This window comes from Asterias amurensis, chromosome 14, assembly GCF_032118995.1.
Source record: "Asterias amurensis chromosome 14, ASM3211899v1".
Classification (NCBI taxonomy): domain Eukaryota; kingdom Metazoa; phylum Echinodermata; class Asteroidea; order Forcipulatida; family Asteriidae; genus Asterias; species Asterias amurensis.
Genome location: NC_092661.1, coordinates 184,158 through 207,814, shown reverse-complemented (window position 1 = coordinate 207,814; position 23,657 = coordinate 184,158). Strand labels below are relative to the sequence as shown.

The window sequence follows — 23,657 nt, the reverse complement described above, 5'->3', positions numbered from 1 at the left end:
ATTCTTATAAAACTCCGTATTTTTTGTAACTCAATCAGCCTTTGGCTGCGAGTTTTAATGTTTTAAATTATCTTAATGGAACTAAGATTGATAGAACATTCTTGAGACAACCGTGCGTCACGTGCTTGATCCATATAGCCTTAGCCTGAGCATCTTACGTCACACTTCGAGGCTCGTTATTAAGGCTCGAGAGTGGCCTCCAGTCGGAGGTCAATGCCCGTGTATCTTCACCTTTCACCTACATTCATTTCCACATAGAGATACGCAGTAAAATTCTACACCACACTACATGCACGTATGCATAATACACTCGTGGACACAGCATGCAAGTGACCGAAAGTAAGCTCTCATATCTGTGCTTTGATTGGTCCGAGGTGATGTGTGTCACTCTGCACAAACATACATTGGACCAATCAAAACACAGATACGGAAGTTTTTGTCACTGCATTTATCCAATGATATCATTGTACCCAATGGAATCATTGCATCATCTAAATAGCAAGAAGCTGTCGTTATCATTGCGGGTAAAGACATGGGCCCAGTCTACCCTATATAGTTCATTTTTGCTGTTGCCAGTCACTCGTTGCATGCGCTGCCTGTTTTTCCAATAATGTTGTTGCAGTGGTACGTCGAGACGGCAAAACCAAACGCCACGCATGGCGTCTCCATACACTGCTCATTCTGGCTCACACCAAAACAATTTGTCCGTTTTTATTTAAATCCATGATTTACAAAAGTCTCCAAATGTCCTTGAGGTATGGTTTGAACTCCAACCGAGGACACAGCCATTGGAATTACGTCATCTGCCGTTACTTCTTCGCTGTTGATCGTTCTGAAGCCAAAAACACACAAAATACACGTTTTTACAAGCGAGAGGTCTCGTACAAATTCATTTCACAAGAAAAAAACTAAACAAAATGAGGTAAAACACATCTAAAACTTAAAATTAAGTTTGAATAATTTATGCGCATTGACCTTACCAAAGATAATCAGATCGTTAGAGGGCGCTCATTGAGCTCCGAAATTGCATGCACACAAAATAACATAAAGTCTTACTTTTTGCCAAATCTTCTCCTTCTGCTATTGTCTCTGGTAATGCTTTCCCTGCGGTCTCAGGTAACATGAATGTAGGTAGAGCAGATAGTAAGCAAAGCAGTCCAAATATCAACATAAGGCTTGGATCCCAAAGGTCTTGAAGAATAAGACATACTGGAGCTAAGATGGATCCAATTCCAAGACCCATCAGTTGGAGACCCATACCAGCGGACCTGTATTCAGTACAATTAAAATCGCAACAGCCTGCGATGAGATATATGTACAGGTGTAGACATTTTGAGAAATAAGATAATTTAAATAAAGCTTATAAATGGTAACCTTTAAAAATGAAAAAATGTTCTTTACCTAACGGGCGTAGGTAGAAGTTCTAGACAATAAAACGGAACAATACAAAGAGCTCCTGAGGCACCAAACTTCCCAAGGAGAGACACGGACGTCTTCGCGATTCCAGGATCTAAAACATTTAATTGTTATATAATTATTACGTATTCAACCTAAACAATACAAGGGCAACAAGTACAATTCAATGAATTGAAAGGAACAAAGAAGTTGATAATGAAACACATAGCATGTTATTATGCAATAAAAACATGGTTCTACTTTGAAGTTTGATCTGTCTCATTTTGTCCGTCGTCTTGATGTTTTTCGATACACTGCCAATTTTCTATTTAATGATTATTATTTTTTATTTCGTTCATTTTGTTTTCACCTTTCTATGTAAACGTTTTCCCCGTCGTATTGATGCTCTGAATTGTGTATTATGTACATTTGGTGTAACCGTATTGTCTTAATTTTCAAACTCATCTGGTCGTGCCAATGTTCTTCTTCTTACCAAGCCACGCCGTAACTAAACACGCACTAGCTCCAATCAAGAAAAACCCAATTGTCATGAAACGACGACCGATGTTATCGAGGAATATAAGACATAAGACATAGGCAGGGATCTCAATCAGCCCCGACAGCAGGAAGGAAATGTAGTCATTGGTTCCTGAACCTCCAGTATTTAACGTCAGCCCAAAGAAGGTTAGACCAGCAACCATTCTAGAAGAGAAATGACAAATAAATTAAGTTACGTAGTTAAGTTATGTATTACGTATTAAATTAAGTACTTCTCCCGCGATAGTTTATGACAAAGCTGTCGCAAACGAGTTCAAGAATAAACTATAAATCGATAGTGAACATGCGGGTACAACCATTTATAAATCTCTTTTGAGTGAGTGTTGCCTCTGAGATGAGCCAATGTGGTTTCGACGTTTCGAACAGTTTACTCTGCTCGTCTTCAGCCGAATTGAGTTCAATTAAATTAAATTCATTAAACACGTTAGGGGTGTTTCTCTCTCTCTCACGTATACATCTTTATTTCCACTGTAAATAACCAATCACTTAAATATAACAACATGCATTATTGACGCCATTTTCGCTGACAAATTGCATTTTTGGCTCGCCGTCGCTCTGAATGTTTACACCCGCAGCGTTGTTTACTAGCCAATCGTGAAATGAGTTTTGTGACAAAATGTGCACGTACTGCAAGCCGTTCTCGTGCAAAACGCCCGACTTTGTGTTTCAAATTGGCATAACAGATGGCTGCTTTACTTATACTTATTAATATTTAATTAAAATGACATTAAACACTATTCGTTTAATTTGATTGAATTATTTAAAGTATTGAGTAAACTTACGATATCCATACAATGATAAGAATCCGTTTCCTAAGAGTTGGGTACTTCAATAAATCAAAAACCGACGCTTCGTTTGGTTCCTGTATATAGGAACAAGTAGAGATATTTATAACAAGTTTGTTAGAGTTTATAAAAATGCTTTGGGCAATCAATCAATCAATCAATCAATCTACCAAACAATCAATCATTCAAGATAAAATAAACCAATCAGTCATACAAGAAATAATTAAACCAATCGAGTAAACAATCAATCGTCAGGCATTTGAAGAACGCCACCATTCTGGTTGCCTATTCCAAGGCGCGTGTGCAAAGTAAAGAGATTGTTGAAGACAAAAACACAAACCTGTAATTCCTTTATTTCATTCTCAGTAAAGATGACATCTGGTTGTGGAACACCGTTGACTTTAGCTGCCTTGCGAATGATCTTCTCTGCCATTTGAACTTTACCAACAGAAACCAACCATCTTGCAGATTCTGGAATAAATCTGCGTGAATTCACAGTTAGTCGAGATTTTATGCAAATTTTTGAATCAACTTATCGACTTTTTAGTTCACCGAATTGTAATTGATATTCTGCGCCTCAATGCAAATGCATGTCTTAGAGACCAATGCCTACAAGCTTTGCGTCTAAAATGGATCCCTCTCTCCGACATCATTTTCATCTTGATACATTGTATTCTTTAAACTGATTGCTCTTGAGTGATAATGTCTTTAATTTGTTGAAACTGTTGATATAAGCTAAACCTTGAACTTTAAGACCAGCTTGGACGAAAACGACAAGTGATCTTAGATTAAACTCATGTTTTCGATTATTTTAAAACGAAATTTAGTTGTTTACATAATTTTATAAGAAAAACAATATTTTTAAAGACACTTCTCATTATTCTCAGGAGGTACAGAAAATCAAAATCCCACACATGACATCAGAGAAGCGTTTATCAAAACATTGATGTTGGGTCTAAATTATTTTTAACGATAATAACGGAAAATTCGGACGTGTCAAATTAGCAAAATTGCAATTGAATGACAAACAATTAAGTTACAAAGTTTTGACATCGAATTGACTGACAATGTTTACACTCAAGCAGCTATTTAAAGTCTTCCAATCACATAAAAATAATGTTTTTATGAATCATTAATATTAAACAATACTCACGCCAATAATAATACCCCAAGAAGTGGAGGAATAGAAATCACGATTTGTAATAGACGCCAACTACGACAGAACGCGGCCAGTAAAGCTAATGTCATATTACCGAAACTCAGAAAGAAACTTATCACCACACCAGCAAAAACTCGCTTGGAAGGACCGGTAAATTCATTACCTGGATTATAATTAAAAAAAAAAAAAAAAAAAAATAGTAAATCACCGTACGATAATTGCTTTTAAATATAAATTTATATAAAAAATATAATGTGCTAGGGTAAGTCTGTCTACATTATTTAAAACAAAAGTTCTTACTAACCCAAAACAAAGCCAAGTTGGATCACAGTTTGATTAGCCAGTCCAAGAACGGTCCGAAATATCGTGTAGAATATGAAACTAGGTGAGAAGGCAATAATTAAACCAACAAGTCCTTGGACGAGGAGACAAACCAGAAAGATTGATCGACGTCCAAACCTGCAGAGAGATTCATCCACAATCAAAGTCAATTACAGGCACTGGACACTATTGGTTTATTACAACTCAAATTAATTGTAGATGCATGAAAACTTTCTTGGTAACGAGCAGTGAAGGCTGTTGATGTATCACATTGTGAGAAATGGCTCCCTCTGAAGTGCGTGATATTTAGAGAAAGAAATTTGTTGTGCATTATGTTTGGGTACACCAAGAGATATTTATACTCACCTGGTCTTTGACAATTGTTTTCATTACCAAAGGTGTCCAATGTAGTCGGCAACTGCGTGTCATAATCATTATTTACCGATAATTATTGATTCTCAAACGTGTTGTGCACTTTAATTTGTTTTTCTTGCTTTTTGACAACATTATTTTTTTCCAAAAACTATTAATATTTGTTTGATTTAAACTGTTACCTATCGGAAAGGTATCCAAATAGGACGGCTCCTACGACAGTTCCAATAGAGAATGCCATCTGTGCAATATCTGCTCGATTTCCTTCATCACAAACCAAATCAAACTGCGGGGAAAAACACGTTCAATGATTCACGTTTTGAGGTTGGTACACACCGCATCCATTCATGGCCTAACGGTTCTTATGAAACAGCACCGGATTCAAACTCTGGTGTTTCTGACCCAACAGAGTATGGCGGGTTCGAGTCCCAGTCGTGACACTTTGCAAGAAACTTAACCATTAATACTGCTGCATCCCTCGGTCGGGATGTTTAGCCGGTGGTCCCGTGTGGTGTGTAAAACACGTAACAGAACCCAGTGCACTTATCGAAATGAGAAGGGATTCGCTCTGTTTGATTGGCTGCATTATGCACCACATTAATTTGTAAACAATCATAGTGCTTAGCCTTAAACATTATTAGGTATCATACCGATTGCCCCACATACCTTGAAGAATCACTGTAAGTTACGTTTTAGCGACAGGAGCGCCCATGAGCGCTGTAATAAGAAGCCACTGTTATTATCTTCCTTTGTTTAATCTTCGAGGATGTTTTATTTTACAACCCTTGATTTGTAGTAGTAGACCACTTGATATAGACTTGAGCTCGACTTAACTGCGAATGACTCAAACCCAATTTAAAAAAAAAAACATTTCTCGGGTCAGATAACATTTTCAATCAGTCAATGTTTACGTTTTAGCTGTATTGTACATGTTTTGTATTGAATTTTTTTGAATTGAATTTAATCACTTACATCAGAAATGATAGTTGTAGCATATGAAGTAGTATTGTACATCCATCCTTTGTCGCACTGGATCACCTCGACCCCAATATCCGCTCCGGACGTGTTATAAACCAATGGTACCCCTGTCAAATTATATCGTTGACAGTTATCATTAGGGTAGGTAGTGTCAATAGAGGGCGGTATACCAAGCATCATTGTCTGCTCAGTGCATTGTGAACTCGTTAGATTCCATTCGTCACATTCTTGGTTTATGTCCGGCACAGTACACCAGTGATTTGTACTTGCTGCTGAAAAGACCTGAATATCGATGAAAACAAATTATTCTGATTAATTTAGATTATTTACCGGAAGAAAACAAAAAGATACATTAGTGCCATAAACACTGGCAGTGATTCCTCGTTGTTGATAACAATCAACAATAAATCACATTTGATTTTGTTTTCAAAGCTTTGAAAATAGGCCTAGTCGAAAGTCCCTTGAACAAAACTACACAATAAAACTAAAAGATGAACAACGGATTTTAAATCAGAATTTTATTTTCAAACCAATTCGAGTTAAACATACCTGTACATTTGTGTGCCAATACACAGGAATAACCAAAATACAAGCCGTGAAGTACACAATTTGTTGAAATCTGCCAAACTCACCAACATGAGTTAAGATTTCATCAAAATGCATCTTAACAGCTGAAGTTCCAACCGCTTGTTAACCAGTACCTAAACTATCCCTGTGTTGAGAATTGTGTATTATTTCATTTGCTATCAAAAAAATTAATGCGGACAGTACAAAGTCGAGACAGTAAACCCCAGCTATCGGCATTACAACTGTGAGTTACAGATTGTAATCGCCAGGCAGATGCGTTTAGTATCTAAACAAAACCTATTGTAAAAGCTTCATCCGAACTGATTATGTTGACCACAGACATATTATTTGGGTAAAGAAATAATCATACGGATTTGGGTTTTCGGTGATATGCCTATTATACAAAAAATAATAAAACAATTCTTGTTGGATTCGATCGTGTGCCAGGACAACTTCAAAGGTTTATGAATAATTAAGTCGATTAAGATAATTATTCAAAGGATCTTGATTATGATTGTCTTAAAAAGTTTCGGGTAATATTGCTACCCTGCTCTCCGAGAGCAGAGAAGTCTGTTCCCGGAGATCATCTGTCCCCATATGGGAAACTAATGTGGGCTGAAGGAGGATGTTTCAAAACAGGACGATATTAATAAAGGCAGTGGACACTATTGGTAATACTCAAAATAATTATTAGCATAAAACCTTTCTTGGTGACGAGTAATGGGGAGAGGTTGATGGTATAAAACATTGTGAGAAACGGCTCCCTCTGAAGTGCCATAGTTTTCGAGAAGAGGTAATTTTCCACGAATTTGATTTCGAGACCTCAGGTTTAAAACTTGAGGTCTCGAAATCAACCATCTAAACCCACACAACTTCGTGTGACAAGGGTGTTTTTTTCTTTCATTATTATCTCGCAAGTTCGATGACCGATTGAGCTAAAATTTTCACAGGTTTGTTATTTTATGCATATGTTGAGATGGCGAACTGTGAAGGCTAGTCTTTGACAATTACCAATAGTGTCCACTACCTTTAAACGACGTTTGTACACAGCTCGCCATAGTGGGGGACAGAATCTCCGCGGGGGTGGGGTGGGGGGGGGGGGTGTTGGGGACAAAATCTCCTGCCACACCTCTATTTTTATAAATCTAGATGAGACACATTGTATGTTTGTGTCTCATCTGTTAAACCCTTTATAGGCCTAGCCGCCTATCACGTACTTTTCATCAGTAACTTTTAAAAATGTTTATCTATAAGATTACACAGATTATCACTACCCATGCCTCCGACTTCCCATGCCTCACAAATCAAAGATAACAAAATGATCCTCTTATAACCAACTAATAATTGTTTCACCTTCCCAACAATCTACAAAAACAAGTTTTATGAGAAGTTGGTTGCGCTTAGTCTATAGAGGGCGTTGGTGAACGTGACGTCATCATCCCAAGATGGCAGCTCGTGAGAGTAATGGAACTTTGTGAATGTAAAGTAAGACAATTTCAGCCCCGTTTTCTTCCTACTCCTTCGTCTTTAGTTTACACATTGTACAGCTATAGCTGTAAAGGTAAAATAAGGCATATGAGCTATGAAATTAAATTATTTTGGCCATGGATGGATCATTTTTGAGCCCGACAGAACAGCAGTGTTACTCGGCGTTGTTCAGCACACTGGATACGGAGAGTGCAGGTCGAATCAAGACGGTCGAAGTATTGGAGTTTTTCCTGAGGTCTGGTTTGAATCCAGAGGTTTTGCAACAGGTAAATTATTATAAAATGCTCTTAAAAGTTGTGTCAAGCAACCGTAGTATTATTTGTACTATTTAGTATTTTGTATTGTTTCAATTCAAGTCTGTGTTGTTCGTTGTGACTATCTGACCTTGATTCAGCCAGAGCAGAGAGGGAGAAAGGGTTTTCACTTGACTTACAATTTCTAATTAATCTAAGTTTTACTTTGTTTAAAGTTCAAACTCTTTTCATCGACACATCCATATAGTAGCCTACTTTCAAAAATCCTTACAAACATTTTTGGAACACAGAAACTTGAACTGGCTGGAGGTGAAACATTTAATTGAAAATCATTTTGCTGAGAAAATTACAACATTTTATTTAGCCTTTTTTAGTTTTTTTATTGGATATAATACAGGAAATTGTGTTATGTTACGAGAACTAACTAGTGTCATGCTAAACAATGTCTGTTACAGTACTAAGTAGCGTCCGTACATAATTAGCATACAGATAACTGTGATCTGGTTTGTCATGTGTCACATTGTTTAATTTACGTTACCTTGTCAAGAAATGGTGTACACGTAAAAGTGTGCATTCAAAGAAAGGCCATGAAGGCCATATCATATGACTAAATAAACAACATTTCATTCCTTTTTCATTTCTGTTTGCAGATTGTTGAAATATGTGGAGCCAATCGAGTTGGTCACTTTGGTCGAAGTCAGTTCTACATCGCTTTAAAACTGATAGCTATGGCTCAAAACGCTATACCCTTACCGGTGTCCAAGGAAATGATGGTTCAAGGTATATGGTCATTTTGCATTGTTATTTTAATATCACCAAGCACTTAAAGAAAGGGAACTGACTTGCATGTACAAAGAACATGACATGTTTTTATATATATTTATTCTTGGCTTAATTGTGTCTTTGTGTGTCACTGAAAGAATTGTATTGGAGACATATTGTGATTTGTTTGCAACTGAAATGAATTGTTTGCTGTGAACTGCTTTCTACTTTAATTTGACAGCAGTCTTGGGTGCTCCACTACAGAAGGCCTTGTCCTTCTCTCGGATGACACCCACATCTATTCAATTTTGGACTCAACATGTGAACTTGGTTTAGTCTATTTGGTTTAGTCTAGCGCTTTGTGTATTATTAATGTACATTCATACTTACATTCATATAGCCAAGTGAGAAGATACATAACTCACTTTTTGACCATCATTTATTTGCAGGGACTGAAGTTCCACTGCCAACATTTGTGGCTCGCCCAAATGCTGGTGTTAAAACTCAAGCAGATCCAGGTAATATAGACCAGTCTAAATTCAGTTTGAAAGTAAACCATTTTACAATTAATGTTTTTCATTCAAGTTTATGTTAACAAATAGAAGAAATATGTTTGTGTTTTGGAAAAAGGCAATTATTTTTCACTATTTGTACCCAGATGATCCTGGTCAAATGGAGTTCGTCAATCCAGCTTTCATAGATCTTGGTCCTGATCGCAGTGCTGTTCTGTCTGGTAAATTTCAACCAAGTCCGAGATCTCACCCATCTTACCCCCATGGTGATCCAGCGATGTCTCCAACTCGTACAGCTCATGTACCACCTCTTGTAAGTTTTACACGCTAATCATTTCAACTCAAAGATTAATTTACAAATCTTACATTATGTACTTTTCACATTAAATAATTTTTCTTATTGTAGCCCCATACCAAGAGTGGCTTTTAGCCTTGTTTAGGGCGAACTTACATAATAAAAGAAGGATTATAAACATACCAGCCAAGACTGTAAAGAGGAATTATCCTAAATCCTTTTACCCCCATCCTGGATGCTATTTGTTTAACCTGGCGAGGATGGATGACAAGCATTCTTGTGAACTTGACTAATCTTACTTCAATTTTGATTTGATATTTGTTTACCATCAGAATATTGCTAGTTCCCCGCCCCCATCTTCACCACGAGACTCCTCCCCTTTTAATGACAACCCTCCATTGTCCCCACCTAATACAATGGAGAAACAGCCAAGTTTATCATCACCGATCAACGCTCGTGAACATCAACCCATCCTAGATAAACAGGGAAATACTCCTGGATTCTTGCCAAAGTCTGATGAAGGATGGGCATCGTTTGATGAGAGAGATAGGCAAGGTACAATCTCCTCATTTAAGAAATATTTTACTCTGCAAATCATTTCAATTTCTATTGCAATTTTATAAATAATGTTTTTTTTTTGCCTTGCTTACAATTGTAGTTTTTTGAAGCGCTTTAAATGTCTTTGAGATTCATTTGATGCTATGTCAATGTGTTTTGTTACTTCATGAGAAAATAGAATTAGCTGTTGCCAACTGCTTACCCACCAAAAGGACCTATTTTGAATGCCTCTCAAAAATTAATGGCCTGTCATTTCGACCGTAGCAGAGTATTTTTCAAGGCTAATACATCATTAGTCTTATAATACAAATGACTTTGAACATGGAAACAGTTCAATGTTGACACTGCAAAATAATGTGATATTTCATTGAAGTGGTATTGTGCAGCCTGTGCTTTCTTAAAAGTCAAGAGAAATCAATTCAAGGAGTTGAGAATGAAAGAACAACTGAACAACACTTGAATGTCAAGATGATATGTTAATTCAGATTAAATGTTTTAAACTTGGTTTATGAACATATAAAGTGCATACTGTGAAGTTTATGTTACAATTGAACCATATTTGTTTAAGCAAGTCTAAGGTTGGAAAAGACTATTGGTATTTAAAAGAGTAGTATCATTACTTTCCTTGCAGTAAAGACAACAATAAAATCCACATTTTCAGGAAAAATACGGACATTTTTCAATGTTTAATGTTTTTAATTTGCTGTCTTTTTAGGTGACTCAAAAACAACGAACTCAGTTAATAATTTATCAAGTGACACATCCTGGGCTAAGTTTCCAGAGAATCGAGATCGATCTGGTTCAGATAAAAGTTCAGGTCACGATAGCAGTGAGGATGTTTGGTTGATAACTCCAGAACAACGAGAGTATTACACCAAACAGTTCAAGACGTTAATACCGAACACTAAGGGTTTATTATCAGGTGAGTGGTGGAGATTAGAAGGGCTTGAATTTAGGTGGAAAATGCACAAGACTGCGGGGCTTGCAGCTCAACATTTTTACTGGATCAGAATTGTTTTTTTATAAGACCAAAATCAAAATTAGTTGAACAAGCACTCAGAGATGATCTATTTGGTTTGTGTTTATGTGTTTTAGTGTACTTTGATAATCTTGAAAGAGAATTGAAAGATAGTTATCACATTCACAGTCAACATTTTTATCACAAAGGTATTTCATAATGAGGTATGGGCTTGTCCTATTATTAGTTTCCTGGCATGATGCTTTGATCACTGGTCCCAAGCTTGTGGTCCAGTGTTAATTTCGAGCCCCCGTGATAGTATTAGGGTTAAAAGATCTCTTTTGAGTAGTCACAGCTCGGAGAAGGACCAATTAGGACTCGACCACTACTCCAAAAGAGTTGTTGTTCTTTGCCAGTTTGTATGCATCTACACTTGGACAATCACTTGTTGTAGAGATCTCTTACTATATGTAAAAGAATTATCCAAACCATCATAACTTTAAAGGAATCATTTCTCAAAATAGCTGCAGTGCTTCTCACCATTAAGTTTGTATGGCCATTATTCCCAGTCTGTAAGGCTATTATTATTATTGATTATTATTGATAATGGAAGTTGGACTTGTTTTACTTACAGGTGCTGATTCTAAAGAATTCTTTGAAAAGTCTAAACTCCCAACAGCTGAATTATCCAAAATATGGTAAGATACAAAGTGGCTTTCTTCTGAAGATAGTCAGAATATACTGGTACAAATGTTGACTTGATGAATCTTTGTTCCTTTCAACGCAACTAATCAGAGACAAAATTAGCACTATATATTTCCACTTTACTGTCACATTACAATCCTCCACGTTTTCTTTGATCGAAATCACTCGCTTGAATGTCATGAATGTAACCAAGAGCGAACAAAGTTCTAAATGTAAGTCAACTAGCTTTGATTGTACAATGTAGCTGGGCCATTGATTGGAACAATCTTCCTACTGCCATTAGGGAAGCTGTTACTCTAACTGCATTTCATAAAGTTCTAAAGACTCACCTTACCCCATTTTAATTGCTCTCAAGCATGCTTTGATCTTGATGGAATAGGGCCTTATAAATTGTAATTTGTTATTGTTATGCTACAGACATGATACAGTTCATATTGATGTTTTTATTTTGAAGGCAACATTCTGATGTTTTTATTTTGAAGGCAACTTTCTGATGTAAACAAAGATGGAACATTATCCTTAGCAGAGTTCTGTACAGCGATGCATCTTGTCGTTGCTAGGAAACATAAAGTGGATTTACCTGATCAGCTGCCAGCCAGTCTCATTCCTGTCATTGGTCCCAATCAAGAGGAAGGTTGGACCTCATTTGCATCTCATTTGCATCTTTAATTAATTGATAGATTGATTTAATGATATGTTAAAGCACTTATTTACAATGTAGTATACAATTGTCTCGATGAGAAAATAGAATGAGATGTTGCAAGGTGCTTACCAACCAAAATGACCTATGGTATAAATGCAAAAAGTAGTTCATGGCCAGACAATTTGACCTTAGTAGACCCTTTCTCGAAGGCTAAACAAACAGATGCAACTAAAAGACATACAAATGTCTATTATTATTATTATTATTATTATTATTATTATTATTATTATTATTATTATTATTATTATTATTAAAATGAGGAGCGTCTAAGAAACTAGAGGATTACACGATCTTGAAATATTTCAATATTTTGAAACAATCAAAGCAGTAGTGGAAGTGCCGTGGCCGAGTGGTTAAGAGCACCGAATTCAAACTTTGGTGTTTCTGAACAGCAGAGTGTGGGTTCGAATCCCCAGCCGTGACAATGTGTCCTTAAGCAAGACACTTAACCATTGCTTCGTTCTTCGGATGGGATGTAATGCCGTTGGTCCCATGTGTTTTGACAGGCATGTAAAAGAACCCAGTGCAGTTATCAAAAAGAGAAGGGGTTCGTATCGGTGTTCCTAGCTGTGGCTGCTAAATGCGCCAGAGCACCTTGTAAACCCTTATGAAGTGCTACATAATTTAGTCTCATAATTCATAACTTCAATTACCGATCTTTCTGAAAGTTTGTCGGCGCCTTGAGTACCTTGTTAGGTAGACACGTGCGCTATATAAGACTTTGATATTATTATTAGGTTATGAGCTAGGGTTTATGTTGCTTTAATTGTTATTTGTGTTTACCTTGACTTGTAGCCCTCTACTTTATTCCTGCAGTTGGTGTTCCGAAACAAGTGACTACCCCAGCAAGGAGCATAACTCCGCCCACACCTTCTACTAAGAAGGAGAAGGATGAGGTATGTTATTCTTTCTTATTCTTCTTGTTTGCATGTTGAATAGATGTATAGAGACTGTTGTTATCCTAATTGGTTTGCCTAGATGTAAAAGTATTGTAATCCTTGTATTGGATTGACCAGATACATTATTTACGCCTTCACCTCCAATGCCCAATTTCATAGAGCTGCTTAACCAGACAATTTTGCTTACAGATTTTGTTTGCTTGGCAAAAATTTGCAGGACCAGTCACAAATTGTACAAGTGACATGGTATTTTGGCTGGTAACCTTTTCAGTAAGCATAAATTTGTTGTGCATAGCTACTTTTTGTGCTTAAGCAGCTGTATGAAATAGACCTTATGTACATGATGTCATATTAGTAGGGCGCCCTTACCAAGAGGTAAAAAAGCTGCCGTCGTGGCCAAACCTGTGCGCCGCTCAAAAAAAATCTTTGCATTTTGATTGTTTCAGCATCGTTTTACCTCTAAGATGGTGGCTGGATGACGTCAATGCATAAGATCTTTAGTGGTCAGCTGAATCCAAGCACTGTATTTGATCCATGCACCACCATGTCTTGTTATTTTTGCATCCTACAGAATTGGGCCACATTTGCTGATTCTCCTTTTCCTGCCACTCAGTCGCCATCTTCACAATCTCCTGCTAATTTTGACTTTGCCTCCATATCTCCAGACCCTGTAAGTACTGTGTGAGACGCTCCCTAGCCATAAAAACCTCCCTGTTTGATTTCCGCTATGATCTAAGTTGCTTAGTGGGATGTAAATTGATTGACATGTTCTCTGATTGATTGTAAAGGATGCTAACATCTTCCAGCCAGTTGCTCTTCATGTTGCTCCGGATGGCAAGACGGTTAAGATAGCACCAGACGCTGAAGGAAGACAAAGAACTCATTCAGGTAGGCAGTAAGGGTTATTCATTCATTAGGGCTATGATTAGCGCTAACTGTTGAATGAGGCACATGCTGGTCTATCTAGCATGCACCTCATTCCACGCCTGACGCGCGCTTGTCAAATATTTGCGATAAGGTCTATGTCACACAAGGCAATTTACAGATGGACAGTTCCAGGCAATTTCCAAGAAGAGAGTTGAATGTTAACATACTATTCTTTGGGATCGTAAGACATTGTTTGAAAAAGACTAATGTGCTACCAAAAAGGTTTTGTAGCATGCACGGCAGTTGCTTGTAAAAGTTGCCTTATTGTTATCGAGGGTTCCATTCAGAAGCCATCTGACTTTTTGCTGCCAGGGATCACACCCAAGTTGACAATACAACCTGGGAAGCGGATGCAACCTTTCTCATTTCAAATATAATGGGTAAGTTTATTGTAGTCACATGAGGACTTTCTTGATTCTTAAAGATCCCCTACGAATAGAAGCTCTTTCTGATGAAGACAAAGTGGAAGAGGAAGATTCTGCTTTTACGATGAAGAAAAGAGCAGCGACTGTAGGAGAGAAAGACATCTTAGCTAAGCTTGCCCCACCACCACCAGTAGAGAGGACAAGGAGAGGTGACAGTTTAGGTGAGAAATCAATCAATCAATCAATCAACCAATCAATCAATCAATCAATCAATCAATCAATCAATCAATTACCTATGTTTATCACGCCGTTCCGTGGTCACCGTGGTCCGATGGTTATACTGCGAGACTTGTACTCACAAGGTTGTAGGTTGAAATCCTATCAATCTAACGACCAATATCACAATGATTAGAGTTCAAGTATTCAATCACAATATCTTGATGTATGCAACTCATAATCATAGATGTTAAACCAATGTTTTAGAGAGATTGGCTTTTGCCAGCTTGGTATATAAACCCCTGTGTGGGAGTTTGCCAAGTTCCCTTGATGGGAAGATCATATCTAAACAAACAAACAAACAAACAAACAAACAAACAAACAAACAAACAAACAAACAAACAAACAAACAAACAAACAAACAAACAAATAAACAAGGACAATATTGACACACAATGGCAACTATTTATTTGTTCAATTCAGACAGTAAGACCAGTGAGATTGATAAACAAATAACAAACCCTGACTAGGTTTACAGATAACTTAAGTATGACTAAACCATCTGACTAGTTTTACAGATAACTTAAATATGACTAAACCATCTGACTGGGTTTACAGATAACTTAAATATTATGACTAAACCATCTGACTAGGTTTACAGATAACTTCAATATGACTAAACCATCTTTTTTTATGAAATGTTTTGTTCTGAGAAGCACTGGAGTAAAGCCAGACAAACAAAAACAGTTTTCTTTCATAAACATCCTGTCTGAATAAATGAACTCGAATCCAATTCCCTTTTGAGTTTATGATTTATTCATAACACAATCTAGAGGATTTGTTTTATTAGACTACTGACTACATTAGTTTTACAAATGTTTATCTAACCCATAATTTATTTTATGATATTTTAGTTGTTTTGATTTTATTATCCAACAATTTTATGTTTCACGTTAATTTGCTAATGCTAACACAAACAATGATTACCAAATAAAGCTGTAATGTGAATAGTAAACCACACTATGTGGTTTGGGTAATCCAGTCTGATCCAGTCTGAACCAGTTCGATCCGGTTCTAAGGTGAGAGTAAACTGGAACAAACTACTCTTGTTCAGTTCAAACCAGTTTTCATAAACTATCCTGTAGATAATTTTGTTTTTAAATGATGCAGTTTTAAAGGTAAGTGAATCATATCGTTTCAGTTTAACTAATTTTTTGTTCTAAGATAAAACAAGTTTTTGTTGTTTATTTGTAAATCCATATATTTTATATGGTAACTTAGCAAATCATTCTTAAATTCACAAACTCTACACATTAATCTAGTAGTATTTCCTCCTCACTCAAGTATCAGGGTAAACCATGGCTACCTAATCTTAACACAGCACTCTTAACCATAACATCATTAGATTCTGATCATGTCTCTGTGTTACAATAATTTACCTTCACTGGTTTATAAAGGGCGTCGCAATTTCATTATTTTTCGAACTGGTTGGCTGAATTCAACATGTATAAACTACTTCAGTCATGGCCAAGATTGCACTAGGACTATCATTGACCGTAGTTTGACTAACATACCCTAAACTCTGTGTAGTTAGACTATGCTAGTCGACTATTCGGAACCAACCTACCAGGCATTGTGCATCGCTGGTTACCAACAGCCGTGTTCATAGCACAGTGCAGAGTGGACCAGGTATCAAAATGGTAACTTGCGTTTTGAGTCGAAGTCCTGTTGAAAACATGGACTACATACATCTCTTAACCTACGTCACTAAACAACCACTCGTTAACCATTGATCAGTTGCTTATGCTAGCGAGATTGTTATTTTAACATGTGCTTATGCTGCTATGTTAATTGTTTACATGTTAATGTTTCTGACTCTCAACATCTGCATGTTGCAAATATTAACATCATCTGCATGATACTAAAGTTAAGAGTGTTTAGTGCATTGATGTTGATGTAGATGTATTTAGTGCACTGATGTTGATGTAGATGTATTTATTACAGAGCGTGGTGTGATGCAATGTGAAGCTCCTGATGGTTATATAAAGTACACCCCTCGATCTCGATCTAGGTATTGGGGCTTTGTATTCTATCATCAATCATCATCATCTTCATTCTTTACGTCTCTTTTCTATTCAGTATCTCCTGTTTTCAGGCATGCAACTCTTCCGCGGATTTGAGGTTGTCAGCTTTTCATGAAATGGAAATCTGACGTTCCAAAAAACCCCGCGTAAAGTCAAATCACGCTGTACGAAGGAAAAAATCTGTGTTGGATGCTCTGCGGAAGTCCAGACAGTCCAGACACAAACACAAGCTCTCCTTGTACAGCATACACTATTTTTCAAAGTCTGGCTCCACAGTGTTTTTATTGCTCGTTGTATAAGGGGATGCATCAGAACCAGACCCAATAGGCAGCTAGCATTGCAGTCCACGCGATCGATATCTAAACTATTTTCTTTTGGCTGAAGAGTTGCATGCTTGTCATTTATGTCCTGTCACAATACTTTGTCTCTTGATGTTGTTTGATTGAAATTGATTCTACTTGCTCAAACTGTCTCTTCTTCCTTCAATCTCCATGTTCCATAAATCTCATTTCACCTGTGTTTGTCTGTTTTCATTGACTTTTAGTTTACATAATTGTTCTAGTATAGATTATTTGTGAATTGAAAACTTTGTCCATAATATCCTTTGGCCTCGAGAAACCTGCTACATTAATGTTATGAGTGAAAGTTAACAATAAGAAGTACAGCTGTAGTATTTCACTTGGATTGTTACATTTGTTACAACACAATAATAGATAGTATTGGCAATGATAGAATAGTATTAACGTATGATATACCCTCATCTTTCTCTATTTCAAATCAAATCATTGCCTTGAGATACGTACATAGCGCTTCCTAATATGACAATTAATTTGACATAGTGCTTCCTAATATATCAGAAGTTTGTGTGATGTTCCAGATAGTCTTGCTATCAGTAGTCATCTCATCATTATGTACGTACTCCAACATCTTCCACAATAACAGACTACTGTAGTTAGTTTCCCTTAGAAACCCTATTGATATTATTCCATTTCATGTTCATTGGTTTATACCCCCTCCCCTCCTACGTATGACCTTTGACCACCTTTCATGACCTTTCACCCTTGACTCATTTCCACCTGTTTAGATCCTACTCGGGTGTGCCCCTGCAGCAGCGGTTACCAGTGCCCCTCTCTAGACATTCTGCCCTGACAGAGTCCTCTTTGGAGCCCTCTGGACAGGGGCAGTCTCCTACCCCTATAGGTACACCTATAGGTACCTCTGTAGGTACCTCTGTAGGTACCCCTATAGGGGAGGAGTTAACCCCACCTGCCTTACCCCCAAGGTTTAACGGTACCCACTCTCGCTCTATGTCTCTTGATCGTAAACAGCTTATCCTGCTTCCTGGTAAGAGAGTCCTTATTCTACACTAATCCAATCCTAATCCTACACTAATCCCTCCCTCTACTAATCTAAGATGGTTCCTTCACCCAATATCCACTGGAGTTTTCAAGAGTTTAGTCTTGAAAACAAGTCCTTGCATGTCTCAATGTTTGTTTCGCTGTTCCGCTGTTAGTCTAAGCAGTGTTTATTATGAAATAATACAAAAGTAAAACTATAGGATTTGAACTACCCCCTAGCTACTGGGAAAACTCAGCAGTCTAGTGAGCAAGACATCTTCTCTAGATTGGCAAAGGACAAGGGTTCAAATCCTAACCCAAGTAACATGCCTGTGATTTGTGTTCCCAGAACTCAGGAAAATATTAAGTATACGCTGCTTACACACACCAGTGTTTGGGTAAAACCAAATAATATTGTTTAAATCTGGTATCATAAATCAGGTTGATGCATGTTCTAGGTAAAGGATGTTTCAATCATAGGGTTTTTGATAGACTTAGCATACTGCAATTTTTCTTAAATGCTTTGAGAGTATAATTGGTGACGTCTTTATGAAGTTAGCCTTTACTTTATACATGTATGAAGTATTAATTCCAAATGATGAACAATTACTACTACCTGTTTCAGTACCTAAGAATGGTAAGTTTTATTCCAATGATTTCAAGAAATTGTTCAATATTGGTAGTTAGTTTTTGGTTGAGCTACGGTAAGTACACCCGTACAGTTTTTTGGAGCATTTCATGATGTCCTTGTAAAAATAATCTCATTTTGACTTCATATCTTGCAAAAGAGAGACACTTTGCTAAACTGTTGTATCTCTGTGCAAGCTAGAGTATGTTTATCTGAGACAGTTTTGCCAAGGTGTGACTATTTCAGAGTTTTTGGACTGACACTACATTCTTGCTTTAGTATATTTGTCTTTATTCAACCTCAATTTTTGTTTGAACTACCAAGACAGTTTCCCTTGTGGCTTTTGTACAACTTTTTGGTGGTCTAGTTGGTAAGACTATGCTCTAGAATTGCAAGGGTTGTGGGTTGGAATCCCACTCGGGTAATATGCATGTGATATTTTTCACAGGAATCAGGGAAAAGGTTTACAGATAGTTCAATATGCAAAAAGTGGATCTTGAAATCCTGATTAATTGATTGGTTGTTATTTTACAGAGCGACAGGTTCTTCCACCTAGACCTAGCATCCCACCAAGACCCATAACTCACTCCAGTTCTCACTCCAGTGATCAGACGCATTCCTCTGCTGCATCTAGTAATCGTAGCAGCTTCTCCTCATCTCTAGACGGTAATGAGGCAGAAGTTTCACAGGGTGACTTTGCTGACTTTAGTCATTTTCATGATGATAGGAAGGGAGATTCGATGGCAGCTGGGCAGGGTGATTATTTACCAATGGTAAGTCTAAGCCTGTATGCTTCATTTTTAAAAGGGCAAGGGCACCAAGGCATTTTCTCCTTGGTAAAGGGCAACCGATGAGGAAGTTGTACATTTTTACTGGAGCTATTGAAGGGCAGGCACCAAGGTAATGACCAGGGGCATGGAGGCGATGGCCTTGGTTGCCTCCGTCAAGTATCAGGCATGTAGGCCAATCAGGGCCTAGTTACACAAGTTAATTGTGAAGTGAACTTGAGGCAACCAACCAGGCATAAAATCAGATTTCTGCTTTGTTTTTTAAATAGCTTGAAACGTCTGGTAAAGCCTCTGCCACATGTACATGCAGGTCAGCCCTCCTTTTCAATCAAACTTAATATTAAATACAAGTCTATCATCGTGCAAGATGGAGTGTTAAATATCAGTCTAATGTCTTCCAGGATGAAGTTTCTCCTGGTACCTCCCCACCTCCGCAACCTCCTCCTCCTCCTCCTCTCCATCCTCCCCATCCTCCCAGACAGTCACAGAGTGATGATCACATGACTGTTGAGTCACCAAAGGGAGTAAGTAAAACAGGTTCAATGAGAGGCCATCAAGTCTTGTAGAAGTTACGTTGGAATTTGAACCAAAGGGGGCAGCAGATTTACCGGGTAAATTACCATTGTTTACGTAGTTCTCAGCTTGCACACATTATTGAGAACAATGGATTTACCTGGTAAATCTGCTGCCACCTAGTGTCACCAAAAGTCTCTTTACAGACAGACAAGGAAAATCCAAACACCACTGTTTTCACATTTCATAACTTGACACGGGCCGCGAAGTTGCCCACAGCACCGACAGCAATTTCAGTGGTGATCTGTGCTTTTGCTGTGGTGCCCTCTGCAAGATTCCAGTACAAATTGACATTTTCCTCATAGGGGTGGCACGTACCAGAGGCAAATTGCTGTGCCCCTTTAAGAGCCAAGTTCAACGCCCTGCAAACAACAATCATATCTGGATGAATAAGAGACTGTTTTGTTATGATGAATGAAAAAAGTGGCGGTTAGATTGAGTATCTTTTTTCCTTGTATAATTTGATTCTTGTCATGTTTGATAATAATTTATCGGGATTGATTTCTATATTTCAGCATTTGCCATCTCCGATGCTAAGCAGTAAAGATCGACATATGTCTAGTGATATGTTACAAGCAGATGAGAGGAGATCGCAGTTTGCTAATGATAGAAAGAGACATACATCAGCACCTGAAGCTGCCGGTGTGTCATCAGAGTAAGTTCAACAAAAACTTCATGTCTAACCATTTTAAGAGTGTGAACCGTAGAGTTATATATAAGACCTAGAGGGCACACTGACCTAGTTACGCCGTCTGGCGTGCAGCCATTTTTGTAAGTTGAAAAAAACACATCATAGCGTGTATTTATCATAGTCCTTGTAGTTTCATATTTCAACATACATGCATGTATAACGCGTGTGTTCATCTTACAAAATGGCGTGTGTGTCTTGTTTGTGCACGCAGCATCAGACATTGTTTGAAAAATTACTCCTGTGCTACCAAAGTGGTCCTGTAGCATGCACTGCAGTTGGTTGCCTCCAAGTTGCCCGTAAAAATTGCCTCGTGTGACAAGGCCCGTACAGTTTGTGTTAGTCTTAGATGCAATGAGATGTTCTTTGTGGCTCTTTTTTTTTCAGTTTGATGCTATGTGATAGGAAATCAATCCAAGCGGCCATTAGAAGAGCAAAAGAAGAAAACACCAAACTATCCAGACTGAACAGCGAGCTACAACAAGAACTAACACAAATTACAGAAGATCGTCTTTCTTTAGAGATTGACTTAAAGAAACTTCGACCCTTTGCTGTTAATACATAGGGCTTTCAGCATCATCTCTAATGCTAAATAAATAGTGTATTTTTCTTGAGACTGTTAACTCTTTATTCTGTTTTGTGATGGCAATTTTATCTTGACCCTTATAACTTAGAACATTTGCTATTTGGGGTTTGTTCCTTGCTTCCCAGTTTCATTGGTAATATTTCAGTTGAGCTTCCAATGAGGAGATACATTGTGAAGTTATATTCAAGATGGTGAATATTGACACACGTTCACAAAGCTCCAATTTCTTCTCCGTAGCTTGAAGATTGATTAACTGGAATGTCATAAAGAGAATTCTTTCAGTTGTAATCTTGTTTTTCAAATATCCTTTATTATTTTTTAGTCATGCTGAATGAAAGAGTTCTGGTTACATATTTCTTTCCGTACAATGTTATCCCATCACATTTCAGGCATAATTACAAAAGCGTTTATGTTTAACAATGACAAAATCATTAGCGCAGGAATTGAACCTGGGGCCTCCAGATTAATGGGGTTGCAGTTCTCAGGTTCAATTTTCCACTCTTATCAATTTGTCTTTGCCGGAAAATCATACAAGATGTACCATACAGTTTCCCTTGTGGTTTGTTTTCATAGGAACTAGAACAGTGTTTGATATAAATTTGTACATGACTAATGCCTGAAAGGTATCGTTTATGTCTTTATATAAACCCTTCACATCTTTTGGGATAACTTGATACCTTTATTTATTCCATTGTCTACTTATATATGACTGGCATGTGATGTAAACCCTTGATTCTGATTATTTGATGATTGTTGTTTGCTACCCCCATGTTGTTCCTGCTGCTATTTCTTCAAGTACTCATTTAATATCTGTTGCTGCTAACCTGTATATTCTCTCAAACATAAATCTAAATTTTTAATTACTTCTGCCAGGAATTTTAGCCAAATAAGTATATTTATTCGTGTTAAATTGCTTGACAGTCAAATGGGAACTAAAGGTCTATTCAAAATGACCAAATAAAATAAGGACACAATAATCAATCAAGAAAACTATTTCAAGCGTTACTGTGGACTGGTCAAGAGATTTGCGATCTCAAACATTCCAAGTTTAGTTGGAATAAATAAATATTTGTTCACTGACCATTGCATGATATCAAGATTAGTCATTATATAAGTGTATGAAACTAACATGCTTTGCTCCTAAATAAATTGTTTTTTCAAACCATTCAATGAAGAATATTTCCCAAGGAAACATTGACCTTTTGAAGAAATCAAAGACTTTCATTGTAAAAAAAACTGTTTTACTTAAATTTGTTGTCTGGTGGCAGACTGTGCTTTTATTTGATTAATTATGAATTATGATATTAATGGAAAACAAGTATTATTGACGCTTACTTAAAATGTATAAAACTATCGGAAAGTTTGCTTGGGAACTTTTTGTTAAAGCAGACCATACATGTAAGTTAGACTTCCCCTAGTCTCCTGAAGTAAACTCTTTAAAGGGTATGGGTACTTTTTGTATGGAACAAAACACAAATGTCCACAGATTAAAGATAGTGATAGTAGAAAGCTTTCCTTATATTACTTGCTGAGGTGCTGTAGTTTTTGAGAAATGAGTAAAACAAACGGATTCACACATCTTTCCTGAAAACATTGCACTGTGATTTTCACTTTTTCCTCAATAACTTGACCACTAATGAAGCTGAAACTTCTGCAAGCAATTATGTTACATACATCTTCATTCACAGGGAGTAGGGATTCATGTCATGACCGAAACCTTTTATCTACAAAAGGTGTTTGCTTTAGCGAGTACCAAAACTTAGCAAGTTTGAAAGGAAAGAGAAATCTTTAGTAGTGCTTGGTAAATGGCCTACCACGGTGCATGTATGTCATGGTCTGACCCCAAGTAACGACCTAATGTGTATACTTGTAAATTTGCAATATTGTATATGTATATTAAATTTCACTAGCTGTATCCTTATAAGTGATAAGAGAAACTAATAAGTCCTTCAAACTGTAAACTCAATTTAATCCATGTCTGAACCTAGACACTTGGCTATGGCTGTTGCCATTGACAACATTATAGTAAGTCATTGAGCACTGAAGTCATAGCCAACACCAAGGCTTTAGTTTCAAAGTATTATTCCATTTGGCCATGCTACTCATTGTATTAAGAATGGTGGTAGATGATCATTATTGTTATTAATGCACATTTTGCATTTGGGATACAAATAATAAATACTGAACCTAATAATG

The 23,657-nt window shown here is 37.1% G+C and overlaps 2 protein-coding genes across 5 annotated transcripts; one reads left to right on the top strand and one right to left on the bottom strand.

The window, feature by feature from the left end:
* Positions 1–809: 809 nt before the first annotated feature.
* On the bottom strand, positions 810–6,261 carry LOC139947323 (organic cation transporter protein-like). Its single transcript, XM_071945221.1, has 11 exons — positions 6,201–6,261; positions 5,563–5,850; positions 4,773–4,876; positions 4,202–4,356; positions 3,892–4,060; positions 3,079–3,220; positions 2,736–2,815; positions 1,889–2,097; positions 1,402–1,510; positions 1,057–1,268; positions 810–832 (listed from the first exon to the last, which is right to left on the bottom strand). The coding sequence occupies exons 1-11, from the start codon at positions 6,204–6,206 to the stop codon at positions 810–812; spliced, it is 1,497 nt and encodes a 498-aa protein (XP_071801322.1). The 5' UTR covers positions 6,207–6,261.
* Positions 6,262–7,571: 1,310 nt separating this feature from the next.
* LOC139947072 (ralBP1-associated Eps domain-containing protein 1-like) lies at positions 7,572–23,211 on the top strand. 4 transcript variants are annotated; one of them, XM_071944906.1, is made up of 18 exons: positions 7,572–7,889; positions 8,528–8,657; positions 9,089–9,157; positions 9,298–9,464; positions 9,779–10,001; positions 10,720–10,926; positions 11,597–11,660; positions 12,150–12,301; positions 13,187–13,266; positions 13,841–13,939; positions 14,058–14,157; positions 14,621–14,782; positions 16,782–16,848; positions 17,946–18,205; positions 19,361–19,599; positions 20,016–20,138; positions 20,703–20,842; positions 21,263–23,211. In XM_071944906.1, exons 1-18 carry the CDS (start codon positions 7,740–7,742, stop codon positions 21,438–21,440), a joined length of 2,610 nt encoding a protein of 869 aa, XP_071801007.1. In that variant the 5' UTR covers positions 7,572–7,739; the 3' UTR covers positions 21,441–23,211. The 4 variants fall into 4 exon arrangements, with proteins under 4 accessions (XP_071801007.1, XP_071801008.1, XP_071801009.1 ...); XM_071944907.1 differs by lacking the exon at positions 13,841–13,939; XM_071944908.1 differs by lacking the exon at positions 20,016–20,138.
* The last annotated feature ends 446 nt before the right edge of the window (positions 23,212–23,657 follow it).

What these genes read in the sequence shown, in the direction of transcription:
- LOC139947323 (XM_071945221.1), bottom strand. An exon ending in CTTATCATTGTATGGATATC is followed by an intron (nt 2,098 to 2,735) that starts GTAAGTTTACTC and finishes TTTCTCTTCTAG; the next exon opens with AATGGTTGCTGGTCTAACCT. An exon ending in CTTCTACCTACGCCCGTTAG is followed by an intron (nt 1,269 to 1,401) that starts GTAAAGAACATT and finishes TACTGAATACAG; the next exon opens with GTCCGCTGGTATGGGTCTCC.
- LOC139947072 (XM_071944906.1), top strand. Translation starts at nt 7,740, where the DNA reads ATGGATGGATCATTTTTGAGCCCGACAGAACAGCAGTGTTACTCGGCG. An exon ending in TGGTCCCAATCAAGAGGAAG is followed by an intron (nt 12,302 to 13,186) that starts GTTGGACCTCAT and finishes TTATTCCTGCAG; the next exon opens with TTGGTGTTCCGAAACAAGTG. An exon ending in CTAAGAAGGAGAAGGATGAG is followed by an intron (nt 13,267 to 13,840) that starts GTATGTTATTCT and finishes TGCATCCTACAG; the next exon opens with AATTGGGCCACATTTGCTGA.